Source organism: Trichosurus vulpecula, chromosome 5 (genome assembly GCF_011100635.1).
Source record: "Trichosurus vulpecula isolate mTriVul1 chromosome 5, mTriVul1.pri, whole genome shotgun sequence".
NCBI classification, from domain to species: domain Eukaryota; kingdom Metazoa; phylum Chordata; class Mammalia; order Diprotodontia; family Phalangeridae; genus Trichosurus; species Trichosurus vulpecula.
Window position 1 is genome coordinate 22,864,483 of NC_050577.1, and position 20,076 is coordinate 22,884,558.

At 46.4% G+C, this 20,076-nt stretch overlaps 2 protein-coding genes across 5 annotated transcripts in view; both read left to right on the plus strand.

The window, feature by feature from the left end:
* Nucleotides 1-2,748, plus strand: part of TOPAZ1 (testis and ovary specific PAZ domain containing 1) — a 71,198-nt gene extending 68,450 nt beyond the window's left edge. Inside the window, exon 19 of the mRNA XM_036760479.1 lies at nucleotides 2,461-2,748. Within this exon, the coding sequence (XP_036616374.1) occupies nucleotides 2,461-2,674 (214 nt within the window). The 3' untranslated portion in view covers nucleotides 2,675-2,748. The remainder of the gene's footprint in view (nucleotides 1-2,460) is intronic.
* Nucleotides 2,749-6,080: 3,332 nt separating this feature from the next.
* TCAIM (T cell activation inhibitor, mitochondrial) overlaps nucleotides 6,081-20,076 on the plus strand; it is a 39,194-nt gene continuing 25,198 nt past the window's right edge. The window contains exons 1-4 of one of the 4 annotated variants that reach the window (XM_036759963.1): nucleotides 6,081-6,226; nucleotides 13,630-13,702; nucleotides 15,525-15,660; nucleotides 18,133-18,286. In XM_036759963.1, coding sequence (XP_036615858.1) covers nucleotides 13,674-13,702; nucleotides 15,525-15,660; nucleotides 18,133-18,286 — 319 coding nt within the window. In that variant the 5' untranslated portion in view covers nucleotides 6,081-6,226; nucleotides 13,630-13,673. Of the gene's footprint in view, nucleotides 6,227-6,807; nucleotides 7,019-13,629; nucleotides 13,703-15,524; nucleotides 15,661-18,132; nucleotides 18,287-20,076 lie in introns of those variants that run through there. The other 3 variants (XM_036759964.1, XM_036759962.1, XM_036759961.1) reach the window with 3 other exon arrangements.

Sequence of the window (20,076 nt, forward strand, 5' to 3'; positions counted from 1 at the left end):
TGGCGCATAAATCTGTCCCATCCCAGGACTATCCTCTGCAGTTCTACCATCTGAAGTCTTCCCCTCTTACTTGTTTATCATGCTTCCTTTTTTCATTTGTTATGTCCCTCAGACTTCTGTGGTAATCTTCAGGCCTTAGAAAATTGGACTACAGCCACTATGTATATAAGTCTATGTATGTGCTGAGTGTGTGCAAATTTTGAATCCAAATTGGCCACTGCCACTTTTAACAGAATCCTAGACTAATCTGTTACTATCTTTTGAAGACACTGAAATCCATAAGACATTAAGAATCTTGTCCAATTTAGTAACAGAGCTAGGAACAGAATCATGTTTAATTTGTCCCGTGTTGTACCATGTTGCTTCCCAATTTTTATGCCAGTTTTTTCAGATCGGATGATCACAATAATCTCAGGGGGTTCCTAGGAAAATTGTCTGTTTCCCTCTTCTGACCTGTAATTCATGCTTTTGGGGTTCTATCTGATGTGTCTCCAAGCAACAAGATTGGCTTCTCCCAAAAGAAAAAAGTTTCTTTCGTTTTCTTGGCTCTACGTGGCATTCATTGTCGTCCTAGGAGAGGCAGGCCTCAAATCTGTCAAGGCAGCCCTACTGGGCCAAAGGAAGACAAGGCCAACAGTTGTCAAGGAAATAATAAAATATCTCCATCTAAGAGTCATAACTCTGTGGGAGGGAGGGAACCTACTGCCAAGTATGACTAGTGTGCAAATGAGCGATACAGTTATACTTCATAGGTTTGGTGTCAGTCCCCTTTTTCAGTAGATCCAAACAAACAAACATAATGTTTCATTTGTCTAGCCAACAGCACTATGACTTTTTAATTTAAATGTTCATTTAAAACTAAAAATGGTGAAGGAGTAGGTTGGAGAAAGAAGAGGCTAGAAGCAGGGCAACAGGTTAGAAGGCTATGGTGATAGTCACCAGTGGGAAGGGACTTGAGAGGCTGTCCTCAGCAACATCTGCCTGGACATTATACCCAACAAAGATTCATCCAGACTCTGCTGGAAGATCTCTCTTCGGGGGAGCCAGGTACTTCCTCAGGTAATTAATTCCACTTTGCAATAGCTCTAATAGTTGGAAAAATTTTTCCATCCCTCCAACACATAGTTGTTTCTTGACAACATCTTCTCATTGTTTGTTGTTTAACCTTCTGGGGCCAAGGAGGCATCTCTTCCATGGAGCAGTTCTTCAAGTACTTGACATGCAATCATACCCCTCTCTAAGCATTTCAAATCTCTAGGTCTATCCATTGATCCTTACAGGACAAGAACTCCAAGACCTTTAGCTGTCCTGCTGCCTTTCTCTGGATGCTTTCCAGCTGGATCAGTGGCCTCCTGGTCTGGCCAGAGCCAATATTATGAGATTCTCACTTCCCTTGTACTGGACAAGCTGCCTCTTTAAACATAGCCCAGTTGGTTAGCAGTCAGAATTTAGGAAGTACTTACTATGTACCAGGTACTCTGTCAGCCTAAGATCACAGGTGTTTCAGCCTCTGTATCACATTGTTTGTTATCTCATCGAACTTGAAATCCACTAAAGCCCTCAGATATTTTTAAGACAAACTGCTGTAGCATTGATTTTTTTTAACCAAAGTGTAAGATTTACCTTTTTAAAACCCTATTAAATCACTGTATTCAGTCCAGTGTTTTAGCCTGTCAGGATCTTTTGAGACTTTCATCCAGTGTGTTAGCTAGCTCTTCTTTCCCAGCTTTGTGTCATCTGCAAATTTGAAAAGCATGTCATCCAAGACATTACTGAAAATGTTAAACAGCACTGGACCAAGCACAGATCCTTGGGGACTTCACTGGAGGTTTTATTTCTTATATGTGAAATGTCCATCAATCCATGAATGATTACTTGTTGAGAGATGATAAAGGACAGAACTAGGGTGGTTTGTTAGTGTGAATGGAGACAAGGGAGTCCAAGAGTCATGGTGAGGGAGAATTTATCCGCAAGCACCTGGAAGAGTATTACATTGATAATTGATACAGTACAGCAAGCATTAAGATGCACTTACCAAGTTTGAAGCAGTCCTAGATTCCTAACGGTGACTGATACCATTTATATTCTACATGATAGTTTACAAAGCACTTCCACGTTCATCATCTCACATGAGCATCACCTCCGGTCTGTCGAGCAGGGAAGACAGCACCCTCCCCGTAGTAGACTAGACAGAATGCTAGGTTTGCTGTTTCAGAACCTGGGTTTGACAAAGCCCAGTTTTCTGTGGCCTCAGCCTTCGTTTCACATTTGAGGAAGCTGCTGCAATGAGATGGAGTAACTTGCAGGTCTCTGACTCCTGGTCCAGGGCTTTTTCCCCAGCATCCTGCATGATAGGAAAGCCGTGTGATCGTACTGCTGTGGTTGTAGCATCATCTAAAGGAAACCAATTTTATGTTGCTCATCTCAATTTTTGTGTTTGATGAAATGGTCCTTTTACAGGTGTGAAGAAGACAAAGTACGGAGTAAAGATGACTACCGGACGGCAGTGGAGAGACTAATCATGGCTGCTCGCATATCGGACCCGAAGCTTTTCATTAAGCACATGACCGTGAATATTACTATGGAACAGGTTTATAGTTTGGAACATTGTTCTGCCCTGAAGTGGTTGAAAGAGAATATGAAATGGGCCGGGAAGGTTTGGCTTTTTCAGTAGCTATTAGGTTGTAAAGACTTTTTTTTTTTAAAGTTCCAGTAATCATTGTTGAAAATGAACGGTAATAAAGACGGTTCTCACTGTGCCCAGGCTCGCTGACTCGTCTACACAGTACATTTAGCTACAGCAGCTTTCACAGCTTTGACCACCGCCGCACCTTTGGTCTGGACCTGTGATTTCACTGTGTAAGGACTTCCTGGGTGTGGAAAATCCTCATCCTGTAAAAGAACGGATACACATCGTGTGACCTAGGAAATTAAACTGGTTCACTTGTGAACCAGGGTCTTAGAGCGGTTCCCACCTTCTGCTTTTTATTGGGCTTATAATAGGACTAAGTAATTAACCATTTGTCCAGATTCCAAGTAATCTGAAGACTCAAAAAGCTAAGGTTTTTCTACACAGCATTTTCACAGGTAAATAAGCAAATATCTGCCTTTTCTGTAATTCTCAAAAAAAGACTTTGAAAGTATGTGGTTGGGCTAAATGGGCGCCACCCTCCTCCACCTTCTGCATTCTCCAGGGATGCTTATGGGACTGCCTAGGAATCTTAGAGCCACAAGGAGCAGAAAAGGTCGTTTCATCTGACTTCATGCTTATGGTTAAAATCTTGTTACAGTATAAAGGTTGTCCAGTGCATAGACAGAGCGTGGGGCTTGGGGGTCCTTGAGGCTTGGGTTCACAGAGCACCCTCAGGAGAGGAGAGGCTACTCACAGGTTGTGTTTGTATTTTGTTCTTGAAGAGGACAAAAATGAAAATGATGACATGACATGACTTCAAGAATGGAGGACAAATACACCCTGTAAATAGCCTCCCTCTCTGCCTCTCTCCCTCTCTCCCCCTCTCTGTCTCCCCTCCCTCCTCTGCCTTAAACCCAACTCATTCTGGAGCTCATTGATGGGACAATAGGTGACTGCCCTCCTAGCACAGAGTGAATGTAAATACTACATAGTAACTGTTTCTCTTTTGGCCAGGAGCCTTGAGGGTCTTCCCCTCCAGGGTTGATTTTTTTTTGTTTGTTTTTGATTAAAGGGTCCATCCCTTGATTAATTAAAGAGGCCTATTCACTGAGAACCTGGAAAGACCTTACCCTAAAAGGGCCAAGGTCTCCCACTGCATCCTGGGCCATCTCCAGTCATCCTGATGCCTGACTGTGGCCCCTGGACCCAGATATCTCTGAAGGAGAAAGTGAAGCTGGTGACCTTGCACAGCCCTCTCTAGCTTAAGGTACCTTAAGCAATCTTCTCTGTCCCCTGTACATTTTCTTGAAAGCCCTTGTGACTGAATTTGCAAAAGGACTGATTCAACCAGAGACATGAGAAATGTTTGGGAGTAGAACAAAAAAGTGGTGCCTGAGAAGCCAAGACAGAGAGGTGGTGGTCAGTAGTGTCAGGTGATAGACACCAAAGAAGATGAGGGATGAAAAAGAGCATTGGATTTTGATGATAAGAGAGTTAACAAAAAATGAACACTGAGCTTTCACAGGTCATTGCCCTCAGAGTGATGGCTACAGAAGCCAGAGGAAAGTGAGTGGAGAGGAAGTGGAAGCAGATTTGTAAAGGAGACAAAGTATTTGCCATGATGGCAGTGATGCTTGAGGTCACCAGTCTGGATATGTACTGACTCACCCCAGTGGGCCCTTGTGCCTTCTAGAGGCTCATCTAAGCTTCAATCCAATCTGCGTAGCAGGGAACCAACTGATTGGGGTGGAAAGGTAAAGTCAGGAGGCAAATGGAGTAGATGTGTTCATGCCAGGTAAGAGAACGTGAGATGTAGGTGTAGTGGGAAGTTGTTGTTAGGAGAGAGGAGCCTCACAGCTGCCTTGGAGGGACGCCAGCTTGACAGAGTTTAAGGCTGGCAAAAAGTAGGACTAAGAGTCTCCTACCCAAAGACCTGTATCCCAGGCAGTCCAGCTCTAAGAGAGGAACCAGACTTTCTCAGCAGCAGCAGAGCAGTTTGACAACAGGCAGCTAAGAAGGCTGATCCAAAAGCAATAAAGAGAGGACTTCTGAGGCAAGCAGCAATGGGGGAGGGCTGGCCTGGGGTGCAAATGATGGCTTAGATTAAGATAGAGCTCAGTGGAGAGAGATTCTAGCCACAATACAAAACTTGTATTCAGCAATGCGGAATAGGAGTTTCTGTACTATCAGGATGCCTTTTATTTCCCCATTGTAAATGGGGTGAGTTTGAGAGCTTGTTTTCATTATTTATAAAGCCAAATAACGATCTTGTTGCTTGTTTTCCCCCTGTGCATTTTGGTAATATATTTGATTAAGTCAGGGGTTCTTAACCCTTTTGTATTATGGAACTGACAATCTGGTGAAATCTATGGACCCCTTTTCAGTAATATTTTTAAATGTATAAAATATATAGGATTACAAAGGAAGCCAATCATATTGAAATAAATGCAGTTAAATTTTTTTGTTCACAAATTTGGGAGGGCTGGAACCTTGATTTCAATGCTTTGTTATTTGTAGCTGCTGCCTGGTATGTGAATAGAAACTGCATTGGTTGGAGCTGGGGTATTATAGTTGAGTGGAAAATTTGTAGCCACATAAAACATTTTTAACAAATCTGGTCATTAAATGGGGAAGGGGATAGAACTGAAAAGAAATTGAGTAAATATAAGCAAAGAAAGCAAAATTACCACTTTTTGCATTTGATAGGATGGTATACTTAGAGAACTCTAGAAAATAAAAATTAATAACTTAAGAAATCCATCCACTTAAGCCATTTGTATTTCTATATCTAACCAATAAAATCCAGCAGGAAGAGCTAGAAGTTCCATTCAGAATATTTGCAAAACTATAAAATATCTTGAAGTGCGCCTAATAAGGTTCACCGAGGGGCTATATGAATCTAAGTATAAAATTGGAGAAACATTTATTGCTCGTGGGCAGGTCGGGCTAATACTTTTTTAAAAGATAACCCCAATTATTTTCTGTAGTGAGTGTCGTACCAAACTCAAAATGGCGTTCCATAGGCCTGGAAATTCGCAAGAGTCCCACGGGTGGCGAGTGTTGGGGGTGGGGGGCGTCCCAGTACTAGATCTCTGAAGAGGAAGGGAGGAGGCGTTCTGAACGTCTGCAGGCAGGAAGAGAGTCCGGGACAGAGCGGGGCTGCAGCCAGGAGGGGCATGGACGGGACGCCTCATCACGGAGGAGGCAGCCCATGGGGCGCTAACTTGCTCAGTCACTGCTACAGAGCATAAATAAAACCATGTTGCAAATCTTGCCCAGCAGGCGCTCGGTAGGAGTCGGGGGGGGGGGGGGCACCACTGCGCAGGCGCTGAACAGCCGGCTCTCAGAGCTTCCGAAGGGCTGAGACCAGCCAACCAATCGGAGAAAGCGAACCTAGGCCGGCTCGAGCGCGCACGCGCAGACGCTACGCTCCTCCCTCCCCGCCCCCGCGCTCAGCCACCTGCCGCTGGAGTCTCCCCCGCCCCCGCTCGCGCGGGACCGTGAGGCGCGTCCCCGTCTCCCCTGCCTCCCCACGGGCTCACTCTCCCTTAAACCAGACGACGGGAGTGGGCGAAGCTCTCCCGGGACAGGCTGGTAAGGGGACCGGGCAAGGGCAGGCCGAGGGCTGCGGGCAGCAGCAGGGGCCCCTCCAGGGAAAGGGACGGAGGAGAAGCCCAGCATCCGGCGGAACCGGTGGGTGGGGAAAGACTGGCTGAGGAGGAAGGGCCAGTGGGAGCAGCTTTAACGGGTCTCAGGCTGCGCGCGCCGTGGAGCAGGGCCTGGAACTGCTCAGCCAATGGGCGCACGGCTCCCGCGGTCGCGTCCTCCTCGGGCCTGAAGCAGCCCAGCCAATGAGCGCGCGGAGGGGCGGATTCCCACGCCAGCCGCCTTGTCCCGCTCTACCCTGGAGCGGTCCGGGGAGGGGCCTGGTGCCCCTCAGCCAATGAAGTGCAGGGGGTGTCCCTTGTCCCGCCCCCGCCGCCTGGTCCTCTTAGAGCCTGGATGGGGCGGGGCGAGGTCCGGCACCTCTCAGCCAATAGGCGCGCACGGTGGGGCCGTTCCCGGTCTCTTCACACTCGGCTCCCAAGCCTCGGCACCTTTTCATCCACTCCAAGGAACACTGCGAGACGGGGCGGGGCCAGGGAGCGAGGCGTGGCGCGGCCTAGCCAATGGGCGTGCGGCCCGGGGTTCCTCCCCCGCGTCATCGCCACCTGCTGAGACCCCTCCAACTCCGGCTGAGCTGAATGCGAAGGCCGAATGGATCCACCGGGACTGTGGCCCCGCGTGGGCCGCCCTCCGCCCACGAATTGGGGATCCCGCCGTGACGCCTCGGGGGAGGGAAGGTGTCCTGTGAGCTGCGGCCGCGGGTCCGGGCGTCCGGCCCAGGTGAGCCCCCGCCGCCGGGGCTAAGGGAGGAGGGGTCATCACCCTGACCTTGATTATGACCCGACCCTCCCCCGCAGCCCGGGCAGGCCCAATGGACCGCGCCGGCCGGCCTCTGCCCCAGGACGGCCTGGGAAACTGAGGCGTCGAGGTCCCCCGGGTGAAAGCTCAGGGTCACCCCTGGCCGTGGGGGTGGGAGGCCATGGACTCGGGAGGGGGGCGGGGTCCTCCGCCCTTTGCATCTCGGTGCTTCTGGTACAAGTCTGGAAATGCCCGACACTTCTCGAGAACTTCCACGCGCTTGGCGTTGCACGTGTCGTGCTTCCAAGGCTGTTGATCCCACTCTCCAGTCTGGGCTGCCTGCCCCCACCAAATGGAAGGCCAGCCCCGGGGCACTTTTGCATTTGTAGCCTCTGTGGTCACTGAAGATTTGTTGGAGGGAGACACTGAGCCCACACTCAGCCAAGCACCACCAAGTGAATGGATGCGAACGTATATGGAGTGGTCAGTGCCAAGCGGCTTGGCCGGGAGGAAAGAGGGCAGGGCAGAGCCAGCGTGTGGCCTCCTCCTGGAGGCCGTCGGTGTTGGCCAGAGGTCAGATGGTCCGAGCAGCTGGTGTAAGAGGGATAGGAGAAGCTAGAAAGTGGAGGCAGGAAGACCAGTTGGGAGGCTGCCCCAGCGATCTGGGCAGAGGTGAGGAGAGCCTGAATCAGGTGGGGAAGAGGTGGTGGAGGAAGAATTCAGACGAGTCCAGAACAACGCCTGGATTTCCAACCTGAGGCATTGTAAAGAGGGTGCTGCCTTTAACAGAAGCAGAAAGGTTGGGGGGTGCAGTTTGAGAATGTAGGTGTCTCCAGGACAGGCAGTTTGAAATGTCCACTAGGCAGAGAGTGATGTAGGACCAAAGAAAGCTCAGAGGGAGGCTTCCTCACAGAGATGATGGTCACTGAGAGAGAACTTAGAGGGAGAAGAGAGCCCAGGACAGAAGCTGGGGGGACGTGAGCCTGCCATGGGGTCAGCAGATGAGCCAGGAGGGAGGAGTGAGCGTCCAGGAGAATGTGAACAATGGCAGATGCCACCAACGTGTTCAGGAGGATCAGGACTGAGAAAAGACAGTCAGGTTTGGTGATGAAGAGCTTGGTAACTGGAGAAAGCAGCTTTGGTGGAGCGCTGGTCTGACGCCGGATTAGACTGAACTGAATGAGGAAAAGGAAAAAAATGGAGGCCATTCTTTCTAGGAGTTTGGCTGAGAAGGGGAGGATGGATATAGGTTAAAATAGCTCATGGAGACATACAGTGAAGCAAAAGGTTTTGGCTTTTTGTTTTTTTAAGGAGGGAGGAGACTTGGGCATGTGTGAAGTCAGAAGGGAAGGAACCAGTTCATAAGGAGATACTCTGAAAGTGAATTTTACAGGTGTAAGTTGAGAGACTAGAAAGCAGTCTGTCTGAAAAAAAAACCTGGAGGGTCTTCATGAACTGGAAGGTCACTGTGAGAAACCTGGTTAGAAACGTGTTTTTGGGGATCATTGGACTTCCTAGGCAGGGCCAAAGTTCTGAGGAAGAACCCTGTGATAACCCCTAGGGAAGGCTGTACAGACCACAGGACTCCCAGAGGAAGACCAAGTGGTAGCCATCTCTTAATCTGTGGGGATCACAGGGCCTCCTAGGGGTCAGATCCTAAGGAGGACCCAAGTGATGGCCCCTTAGGATGGCAATAAAATCACAAGGCTCCCAAGACAGGGCCAGAAGTCCCAAGTGATGTCCCCTTAAGAAGGCTATGCAGACCACAGGGTTCCCCAAGGGAATCCAGAGCAGTAGCCCTCTTAACACTGCAATGGGGATCATAGGACACCCCAAGACAAGATCCAGGAGTAAACCAGGTGAGCTTTTGCTGCCTATTGCTTCCCTTTACTCAACCTTAAGAAAATCCATGTGATTTGTCCATTCTTACCCAAAGAACTCAAGACCAGAGTGGGCAGAGGAAGGCATTTTATTACATTCTTCCAGAGAGTGGGTATAGTGTTCACAGAAACACTTATGCTGATGCAGCTCCAGGAGCAGGGGTAACCATTCCCTCCACTCCTGCTAGAGTTATGGTTAGTTTACAGTTTTTGTTTTTTTATATAGTTTTCCTAGGTTATACAGTTTGTACAGGTAGGATAATAAGGATACAGAAACAAAAGTGAAGTTAATTAGATTTTCCTTGTCTTAGTTTAGGATTAAACTATATTCTTTTACTTCCCCTACTTTCCCTCTTTAACATATGCAAATTATGCAAATCAGTAGCCCTGGATTCTTGACCAAGACCAGACCCTAGATAAGCTTGAACAGGTTCAAGTGGGTTTGGCCTCTCTAATTCCCCAGACTGCCTTCTCAAAAAGTATGCACATGAGTACAAGCCTCTGACCTCTCACCTGACCGACCTTGAGGCCTGGTCTCTGCTAAAGCTGGGGTGAGGGAGGGCAGGGAAGCACACCTTTAGTTCTGTGGAAACAAAACTCCTCCTCCCATTTCTTACAATCACTATGAGCCAATAATGTGTTACTTGGATAGAGTTGTGATCTCATTAGTTTGAATATTCTTTCCAGGCATGCAGCTCCCTTTGTTCAGGCCCCCTTGTAAATGCATAGCCACCCACCGTGCTGGGTGGTGTTTGTCCTGGACCTCAACAGAGGCCACAGTGGATCCATTCCCCTCTCAGGCCACATGACCAGCTCACCTTCTTTTCTGGGCTCGCATCTCTCTCATGACCTCCATTAGGCCTCTTCTCTTGCACAATCTTTGAAGGCAACATGTTTAATGTGTTTCTCCCTGCTCATGCCAGCCATGCACTTCTCTGGTGCCCTTTGGATGACCCACAATTGTAAATCTTCAGAGACCATTGTATTGTATGATTCATAGCCATAAAGTATCAGAGAGAAGGTAGTGCTGCTGGAAAATGGGCCTTTGTTTCATGGCAGTCAGTGAAAGAGTGTTAGAACATCCCTGAAAATTCACCAAATGCCAGCCTGCATTATGAGAGGAAGAGTGTCCAGGACTGGGATGGTGAATGTGCTTCCATTCATCTTATTAATGATTTGCCAATGGTATTTCACTTGTGGTCCTCGAAAACATTTTCATCTAACTGCAGATCAGTTCCACTTGTGGCCAAAATGTTTGTGTATTAAGCCTTTGCCCTCTTTTCTTTTCAAATGAAGAAATCTCCTCATGTAGAAGGATGCCCAGGGAGAGCAGAGCTGAGAGTGGTGAATGAAGGAAAGGCTCTGTGTCATCCTTGTACTAGACTGGAAGCGCCCTGAGGCCTAGGACTGTGTCTTATTGTTCTTCGTGTCTTCTTACATGGTTTCTTGTTCCATGACGATCTATGAATGAATAAATCGGCTCTACCTAGTTGTTGGAAGTTATGAGGGTGATCAGAGGTTTATTGTTGTTCCAGAATCTTAATAAAGAATTGGCATTAAGCTATCAGAAAATGTAAAAAGATAACAAGCCATTTGCTGTACAAAAGAAATTAATTAGGGAACACCGTGGCCTCATGCAATTACATACCATTGATTACCTGAAATAAAATCGGTGCCAGCAGAAGTTCTATATTAAGTGCAGTTGGTTTTAATTTTTCTTAATAATCTTGTCTCTAGGATAAAATATAAATTCTATATTTGGCTCTTAAAAATCCTCCCAAAGTTGCCATAGTTCAGCTGCCTTCCCTCTGCCCCTGCAGAGTCCTCCTATTGGTGAATCTGTACCAGAACCTCCATTTTGTGGAAGAGCCTGTACCACTATCTTTTTCTTCAGCTGCCTTTTAGGTGTTGTCTTCCCCCATTCAAACGTAAGCTCCTTGAAGGTATGCCCAGCACAGAGCTCAGTGCCTGGCACACAGTAAGAGCATAATAAGTGCATCTTGACTTGTCTTGACAACCTGGCCCCCTACCTGTCTTTGCATGGCTCCCTGTCCCACACACACCATGTGATCCAGCCAAACTGACCTCTCTGCTTCTCACACATGGAACTCTATCTCCAACTCTCTTGTGTGGACTGTGCCCCGGGGTCTGGAAAGCACTTCCTCTTGACCTTCTAGACTCCCTCCTCTTTCAAGACTGAGCACAAGCACCACCTTCTGTTTAATTCCCCCAAACACCTTGTCTTTATTCTGTAGCTATTACCTGCTGCCTCCCTGAGCAAATGTAGGTGCCTTTGCAGTAGAGGTAAATTAATCCTCTGTATCTTCAGGGCCTAGCACAAGGCCTGCTCAGCATTGACATTTAAGGCTTTTTGATTTATTGATTAATAGAATGAGAACTGATCTGTACATAGTGCCTTAAAGTTTGCAAAGAACTTTCTGCATGCTCCCATTCATGTAAGCCTAACAGCCACCCTGTGAGAGAGATGTGGCCGGTTTTCATTCCCATATTACAAAAAAGGCAGCCACGATTCAGAAAGATTAAGCAGTTCCATGGTTACATGGGTAGGAAGTGTCAGAGGCAAAATCAGAAGCCTGACCATCCCATCAACAGCATCCTCTCTGCACTTCAGCACCCCATCCTTCACAGCTGGTCTTTGGTGTTGAGAGCTCTGCCAGGGAAGACTGCCCCCAGCTCTGCAGTCACAGGCCTAGAGAGTTACTAGGGACACTGAAATGTTATATGACATCTGTAAGGTCATACTGCCAGTGCTGTCAGAAACAAGACTTCAACCCCAAGGCTGCTTTATCTTTCTCTCTGTTGGACCGCCCTGTAAACATAACACGAAACGGGATTAACAGAAAGTGCATGGAGGATGTGATTACTTCCTTATAGAACAGTTCTTAGTGACCCTGGACAATACCTCTCCTCCATTTCATAGCTGAACTCCTTGAAAAGGTCATCGGTAATCGGGGCATCCACTTCTCTTCCTCTCACTCTCTTCTAAGCTCCCTCTATTCTGGCTTCCAGTTAACCCTAACTGCCCTCTCTAGAATTACCAATGAGCTCTGGATGGCTAAATCTAAGAACTTTCACTCAGTCATCACCCTTCTTGGCCATACTCTCTGCAGCCTTGAACACTGTCAGTCATACCTTTCCCTTTGATGCTGTCTTCTCTCTCAGGTTTGATGACGAGGCTCTCACTTGGTCCTCCTGCTCAGTCTCCCTTGTGGAATCTCCACAAAGGTCATGCCTATTAACCATAGGTGTCCCTCAGGGTGCTGTCCTGGGCCCTCTTCTCTTCTCTAAACTGTTTCACTTGGTAACCTCATTAGCTCCCCTGGTTTTAATTACCATCTCTCTGCTAATGATTCTCAAATCTGCCTATCCTGCCCCAGCCTCGCTAGTGTCCTCCATTGTCATATTTCCAGCTGCCTGTTGGACATTTGGAACTGGGTGTCCCTTAGATATTTAAACTCAACATGTCCAAAACTGAATTCAGAGTTAGAACCAGTAAACATTTATTAAGCACCTACTATATGCTGGGTACTACACGCTGTTCAGTCTCCCTACCTCAAGGCTTTCCCGACTGAAGTCCATCATCCACTCAGGTGTTAAAGCGATCTTCCTTAAGCCCAGGTCTAACCTTGTCACCCCCTATTCCATAAACTCCCGACTCCCTATCACCTCTAGGAACAATGTAAACTCTTATGTTTGGTTTTTAAAGCCTTTCACAACCTGGCCCCTTCCTACCTGTCCAGTCTGCTTCTGTCTTACTCCCTTCCACACACCCTGCAGTCCAGTGACATTGGCCATCTGGCCATTCTCCCATCCCTAGGCAATTTCTTGGGCTGTTCTCCATGCCTGGTACTCTCTGCCTCCTGGCTTCCCTGGCTTCCTACCTTCTACAAGACGCCTTTCCAAGTCCTCTAAATCTTAGTGCCTTCCTTGGGAGATTATCTCCAGTTTATCTTGTATGTATCTTGTTTGTCCATGTCCATAGCATGTCCTTTAGACTATGAGCTCCTTGAGGAAGGGGACTGGCTTCTGTCAGGGCTTAGCACATAGTAAGACCTTAACAAATGCCTGTTGATTTGATTTTTAAAAAAAGAATTCATCTAAAGGTGCCTTTAAATAGTGTCAGTTTTCCTGACTCCCTTAAATGTTGTTCATCCTTCATTTTCAAAGAGGACCAGCGATATCAGTGGTGATGTCTTGACTCGGGCGTGAATTGGATTGAAGTGAGGCAGAGCTGCACAGAGTCGTCAGCCGCACTTTCTCTTCCAGAGTCACTCATTAAGTGAGATTTCATGAGCATGAACATAAATGTCACATCAAGCAAGTTCCAAGTGTAACATCAATTTTGAATGGCAAGATAGTTACGAATCCAAATCCAAATGAACAAACAGGTTCCTGTAATGCATTACACGACTTTTTTAAACTGCAGTATCTTTTTTACTCAATCCCTTTGGTGGAGTGTTTTGGTGTGCTTGAGCGTTTGAAAGGTGACTCTTGAGGAATCACATTTCTGAGGTGATCTCTGAGTTTTTTTGGCAGAGCTCTTTAATATTGTCATCATTTATACTATGGTATTACATTCTAAAACAATATTACTTCAAGAAAATGCTCCCCTTTCTTTGTAAAGGACTGGAAAACTTTGTGCAATATAAGTTTTTAATATTCTCTTCTTTCTGTTACGTTTGATTCTTTTAGTGATTGATGGATTCCTGGAAGTTGACTCGCAGCAATATATAGAAATGTTTTTCTATACGAGGCCCATAAGGAGGTGAGATCGGCTGCCAAATTGGTCTTACTATTAAAACAGATGTTCATTATTTTAGCTAACTTACAGTTGTTTTTCAATTGTCTGAAGTTATTTTTTGTCATTGGGGGAAAGACTATTGCAAAAGCAAGGATGGAAGGCAAAAAGAGAAACGGCCTCTGAGACTAGGCAGGACTTAGGAAGGCCCGTACTGATCAGTGAAAAACATGCAGGGAGACGGTACTTTGTGAAGCAAAGGTTGCTCATAGTCTTCTAGCTAGATGACAGATTAACTCTTCGTTAAGCCCTGTGTGCCAGGCACTGTGCTAAGTAAGTAGTAGGGATACAAGTAGGAGCAGCTGAGTGGCGCAGTAGATAGAAGCTGGGCCTTAAGTCAGGAAGACTAGTTCACATCCAACCTCAGACACTTACTATCTGTGTGACCCTGGGCAAGTTACTTTACCCTGTTTGCCTCAGTTTCCTATAAATGAGCTGGACAGGGAAATGCAAACCACCCCAGTATCTTTGCCAAGAAAACCCCAAATGGCCTCATGAAGAGTCAGACATGACTGAACAACAACAGCAAAGGTTACAAATACAAGCCGGCAAGGCGGTTCCTCCCTTCAAGGACCCAGCATTCTAATAGGGGAGATGACAAATAGAGGGGAAGCAGGCAGATGGGTTCCCCTGGCAGGGCAAGGCCATTCTCAAGGAAAAGTCCTGGGAGCAATAGGAGCATGACCCGAGTCCTTCGTGACATGGGAGTCTGGGCCTGAGGCTCACCTGTCAGAAGAGAGGAGCTCGGCTCACAGCTTTCTGCACAGGTAAGGAGACAGGGAAGTCCCAAGAGTAAGTCAAGGTTGTGACAGAGTGGAGTGTGACTGAGGCCTTTGTGAAGTGGTCTGTGCTAAGGATTCACCATTCAGAAAAAACGGGCCTTGCCACCATTATATTTTAACAGATGGGTTTGAAGTGGAAGCCAGCGTTACCCATAGCTCTCCATTTGAGAGGTGAGATTTTTATTTTTTAATGGAGTGAATCAACCAACAAGCATTAATTAAGCACCTACTGTGTACTGAGCACTGTTTTGACAGGCATTGCACTGGGGAGTACAAAGAGAAAAATTAAGTAGGCCCTGCCATCAAGGAAATTCCTCCTGTTCCTACTTGGTTGAAGCAGTTTCTGGGCTCTTTTGGACATCTGGTAGCAACTACTTTATATTGATTTTGCTCATCTAAGAAATGGTGATAATCAAAGTCAGTGTCTGTACCTCTTTTCCATTTTTTTCTGTCCTCTGCTTACTCCAATAACTTAAGTTGGAGTAGTTGTAACTATATGTAGCGGCTCCTCGTTTTTATGCTTTCTTCTCGTTTGATGTTAATTTTGACCTTCAGAATGATGGTGACATGGCCGTACAGACACATGATTCAGAGACGACCCCCATTTCTGTGCCTGTTACAGTAAAGTCTTTTTCAGTCATGTTGTTCGGTACTTGCCACTTGCAATGCCTTTCAGCCTTCTTTTTGAAGAACGGGAGGGTAGACAGGTTTGAGGCCTCTGAGTAGTCTACGGGCTGCAGTCCCTGTTTTATGCTATCCTCCTGGTACTAGCCTTCTTATTAAAGCCCCCGGGTCTCAAGGTGAATATCAGCTCAGTTTGGAGGATCTTGTCAAGCTTGCCCTAGATTTCAGAAGGGGAATATTCTTTACTTGGATTGTTCTTGGAGATTATATCACCCGGAAATAGTGTCTCTGTCTTAATCATTTATATTGGAATAATTTTGTATCTTTACTTTTATTCTTCTTTATGCCTTGGTGGATAACAAACTTTTTTATATACCTATAAGGTTATGTCTAGAGAAAATATTACCCCCCTGGCTTCTTCACTCAAGAACACTCTCAGGAGCTGAGGCCGTCAATGCTCTGAGACCTTTCTATTTTGCAGTGCACCCAGATTTCTTTGGACAGCATCCCAGAGAGAGGGTGAGCACTTGTCCTTGTCCTTTAGTGCCCTTGGTGTTTGTTGGGTGGTGGGGTTGGTTCGGGTTTGTCTGTTGGGTTGGGATCATTCTTTTGTACCTAATTGAAAGGGTATGATAGTGAAACTTTAAAATTTAATAAGCTAATTCCCAAGTTTTACTTGTAATTACATTCTGTGGATTGATTTTTAGAAGAAAAATGGAGAATTTTGAAAGCCTCACATTGATGTTCCCGAGTGCAGGTGTCCTAAAAGTCTTGGTGCAGCTAGCTTTCATCAGCCTAAAACAGCACCAAGATTTTTGAGACACTCTTGATTATGCCTATGGGAGCCATCATTTTTTACATCATCAGTGCATGTTTTTTAATATCTCAAGATGTTTTCCTCTTAGGATGACAGGGTGCAGAGAACTCTGAATTGGGAGTTAGAGAGATCTGGGTTCAAATCCTGGCCTATTCCCTGGGCAGGCCTCCTATCTCTTCTAAGCCTTCATTTCTTTCTATGTAGAGATGAGCTCAGATAGGAGGAGGCCCAGAGGAGGGATGGTCTAGAAGTGCTTTAAGATGTTCTTCTGGGTCTCCTTGGCTCCTCTGAACTAGCATATCGTGAGGGCTCCATCTCCATCACCGATGGTCTCTTAGCCACTTCAGACTCGGCATCTGGAAGCATCTCCAACTCCACATGGCCCCAGAGAACCCATTCTCCTTCCCCAGACCCCACCCCCTTCCTGCTGAGGCATGCTCCTCCTCTTACTCCCCTTCTTCTCAACCTTGGTGTCGTCTTCAACTCCACACCCCCCCACCTCACATGTGGTCACCAGATCCCATCCTCTCCATCTTCACAATGTTCGGGGTCTTCATCCCCCTTTCTGCACTCGCACACACACAGCCATCACCCACCCTTGCCACATCCTGGGCAGTGACCCTTGCCTCCAGGCCACCCTCCACAGGGCCGCTAGAGCTTGCCCTGGGCTCCCCCTGTCCCTGCAGTCAAACAGAATGTGCTCTGTCCAACATTCAAGGCCCTGGGCCTTGCCCCTCCCTACCTCTGCACGGGTCCTGCGTATGACTTGGCCTCCCAGACCTTTGATAGTCTTTACCACAAGATGCTCCATCTACCCCTCTGTAGTTTGGTACTAGGGGGTTCCCACTCCCAGAGGACTCTCCTTCCTCACCTCTGCACTCTCTTCTGATGCCTGCAGTGCACCCTTCCCCAAACTACATCATCTTCATTTTATGTGTATTCTGCAAATCATGAGACATGTCCATGTCATCTCCCCCATCAGAATGGAGCTCTGTGAAGACTAAGGGCTATTCCACTTTTGTCTCTGTACCCCCAGCATGTGCCTGGCACATAGGACATGCATAATACAAGCTTGATGATTGACCAGGGATCATTGAGACTGACTCACTGTGAAAGAGCAAATTTGTTTCTTTCAAAACTCCCTTGAAAATCTGAACCATCATTAGATAAAGAGGAAATATACAATTCTCAGTTAAAAATAAATTGGTGCCAATGCTTTATTGAATGCAGTTTTCGATGTTATTTTAAAACAGTATGCATGGTTTGATTGACAGATTTATCACCCATAGCTCATTGACCCCTCAGATGTAACAATAGGTTATGGCCTGCATTTGTTCTCTTGGAAATGTTTTACCGTTTTATAATTAGAACATGCAAAAAGCAGGAAGCCAGGAGCTCCTGAGTGAGTGACTCCCCCAACTATTTCATGCCTCCCAGCACATGCTTGCTTTTTGAAATGGGCTTGAGGTCTTGATGGCCAGCTCCCCTAAAGAGATTTTCACCCTCCTCAGGATCTCACATCTTCCTTTTTGAATATCTATATTCATTCTCTGGCTGAGCGAAGGGAGGGGACAGATCCAGCAGGCTCCCCAACTGACATCTTCTCCCTCGTTCCCCCAAGGCCAGGAGAGGAACGCCAGCCGCAGATTGACTTCCTTGTTTGTTTTTAAGAGAACCAAGCATCTCAGATGTGCTGCGAGTCCCTTTAGAGTTAAGAATCTTAAGCTTGCCCTTGGTGTATATGTAATTTAAATCTATATTATTAGAAGTCCCAGCCTGGGGATGACTTGATCCTTTACATACATTTTTTGGGCTTGCTTCAGTGACTGGCTGAGATCTAATGGAGAAAAGGCCACACACTCCAGCACCACGGACAGCAGATCTTGGGCAACGTGAGCCCATAACCAGCACCTGTGATGGAAAAGAACCAAATACTGCAGGGTGTGCTTCTGGGTCTGCGCCTCTACCATGGCTGTACTGCCAGCCCCCAAGTCAGAACACTGAATTGCAGAGACACTGAAAAGAGCAGAAGTCACTAGAATCATTTCCAGACTTTAGTACCCTAGTACACAGATTATAAATTTTTTAAAATTATTTAAACTTTCAAATGATGTTGACATATAGCATGAATACAGTTCCCTATCGTGTATGTGACTACTTGTTTTCTCCCCCAGGAAATCAATGAAAACTCTCTTAAGAAATTAAGTGCCTACTTGGAAAACCTCCAGAAACCAGGCTTCAAGTCTTTGAAACCAACTCAGCTTACTTTTTATGTGAGAGAAACTGAGCAGACGTCCTCAGATGGCCACGAGTCATTGAACGCTCTAGGTGCCTTGTCCGTTTGTATGATGCTTCTGACGAGTTTCACCCATGTTGTACAGAGTAGTCATAAATGTGAGGAAAGAGCCTTTGAAAGGAGCCTCTATTCTAGGAAAGCATGGAGGGTCACTGAGCTCGGTGGCCACTGGCCTTGGAATCCTGAGGATGGGATTCTCTACTAACTTTAGAGATGGCTTTGAGCAAGCCCATATCTGTCGGGTAGATCACATGTTCCATATACTTGAAGGGTTTTGAGGTAAAAGAAAGAATATTTTATGCTTCCTGGAAAACAGGACAGCTTCTCTTTTTGTGTCTTGTATGCCAGATATCAGCCATTTTGATGTTTAAAGATGGGTCAGGGGATATGAACAGAGGGATCTGAATCATGCTTTACCCCTCTTATAGCCAGGGTAGGAAGAGAAAAGTGATGTGGCTGGTTTCTCACTGCTGCCACTGCTCCAGCCCTGGCCTAGCCAGTTGGGGCAGGGTTACCCCACAGGAAATGTAAGCATTTTTAAAAGAACACATATTTGTACACTCCATTAAATGTTTTTTATGCAGGTTTCTTTTAAGAAAGGTGCTGTGTAAATTGATGGAGGGTAACATAGACTAATTAGAACTTTTAATAATTTTGTTATTAATGATATGCCTAAGCCTAATTCTTCCCTTTCAGGAGAATTCTCATAACTGTGTGTGTATGGAGGCTGGGATGGGAGCATGGGAAGGGGCTGACATAGAAGTGTCCTCAGTAGCTGCAGACTGATTTCTCTAGTCCCTCCATGTTCTCCATTCCAGGGCCCATATCCATGGGTCCCCTTAGACCATTGTCTGTCCTAACTTCCCTTCTTTCACCACTCCTCAAAACCGTCAAGATGCTAAACATCAAAGTCATACAAAGGCAACCTCATGCTGTTGGCTGGGCAAGACCTAACTCATCTTCTGAATATTTCAAGGAATCTTTAAGACTTTCCACTATAAATTAGTAGGGGTCACTAAGACCCAGAGAAAACAAAAATTGGATTTAAATAATGGGGAGAAGAAAGCCTCAGAATAGCAGCGATACCAAACGTAACCTTCAGGTGTTATGGAACAAAGCAGCCCTAATTGTTAGAGGTAGCTCTGAAAGTAGAGGCAACGGTAAGATTCTCTGTGCCCTGCTTGTGTGCCTTTGATTCCCCAGCCATGTCCTGCATTTCTTTGGTGGCCTGTTCTACCACTGACAACTGCAGTGATGCACATATTTTTTCCATAGACCTATTCTGGAAAATAAGCTTCTTATTGATCATTTAGTAACTTCAGTCACTAAGCTTAAATCAATGACTGGGCCAAGGAGATGATGACTACTGAGGCCTTCATATTCACCAGTCATGGCTATCAGTCAGACGTGGAAACAGCACCCCCCAGCCCTATGGGAAAGCAAGTATGAGGTCAGGGGGAGTACTCTCCCACACTCAAAGAAAACTTCGGTCTCCATGGATCTCAAAACAAGAGCACTAGGTGTGCTCCAAAACAATTTCTCTGAACTTCTGTCTAAAAGAGAGAGCTGGCCCTGTTCTTCAGTCCTGCCAGGGCTCATGGTACCACACAGTCCTGGCCCAGTAGGAGGTCTTTGGTGTGTTCTAACTCCTAGGACAGTTTTCCATGACTAGAGCTATGGAGACTGACCCCAAACTTGATCCATTGACTTGGGATTGGTAATCCTTAATTTCTAACGTGCCATGCTCTAGCCTGCTGCCCCTTAGCCATAAAGGATTTACCAGCACTCAGTTTTGCACCCCAGTAACGAAACTGAAATGAGA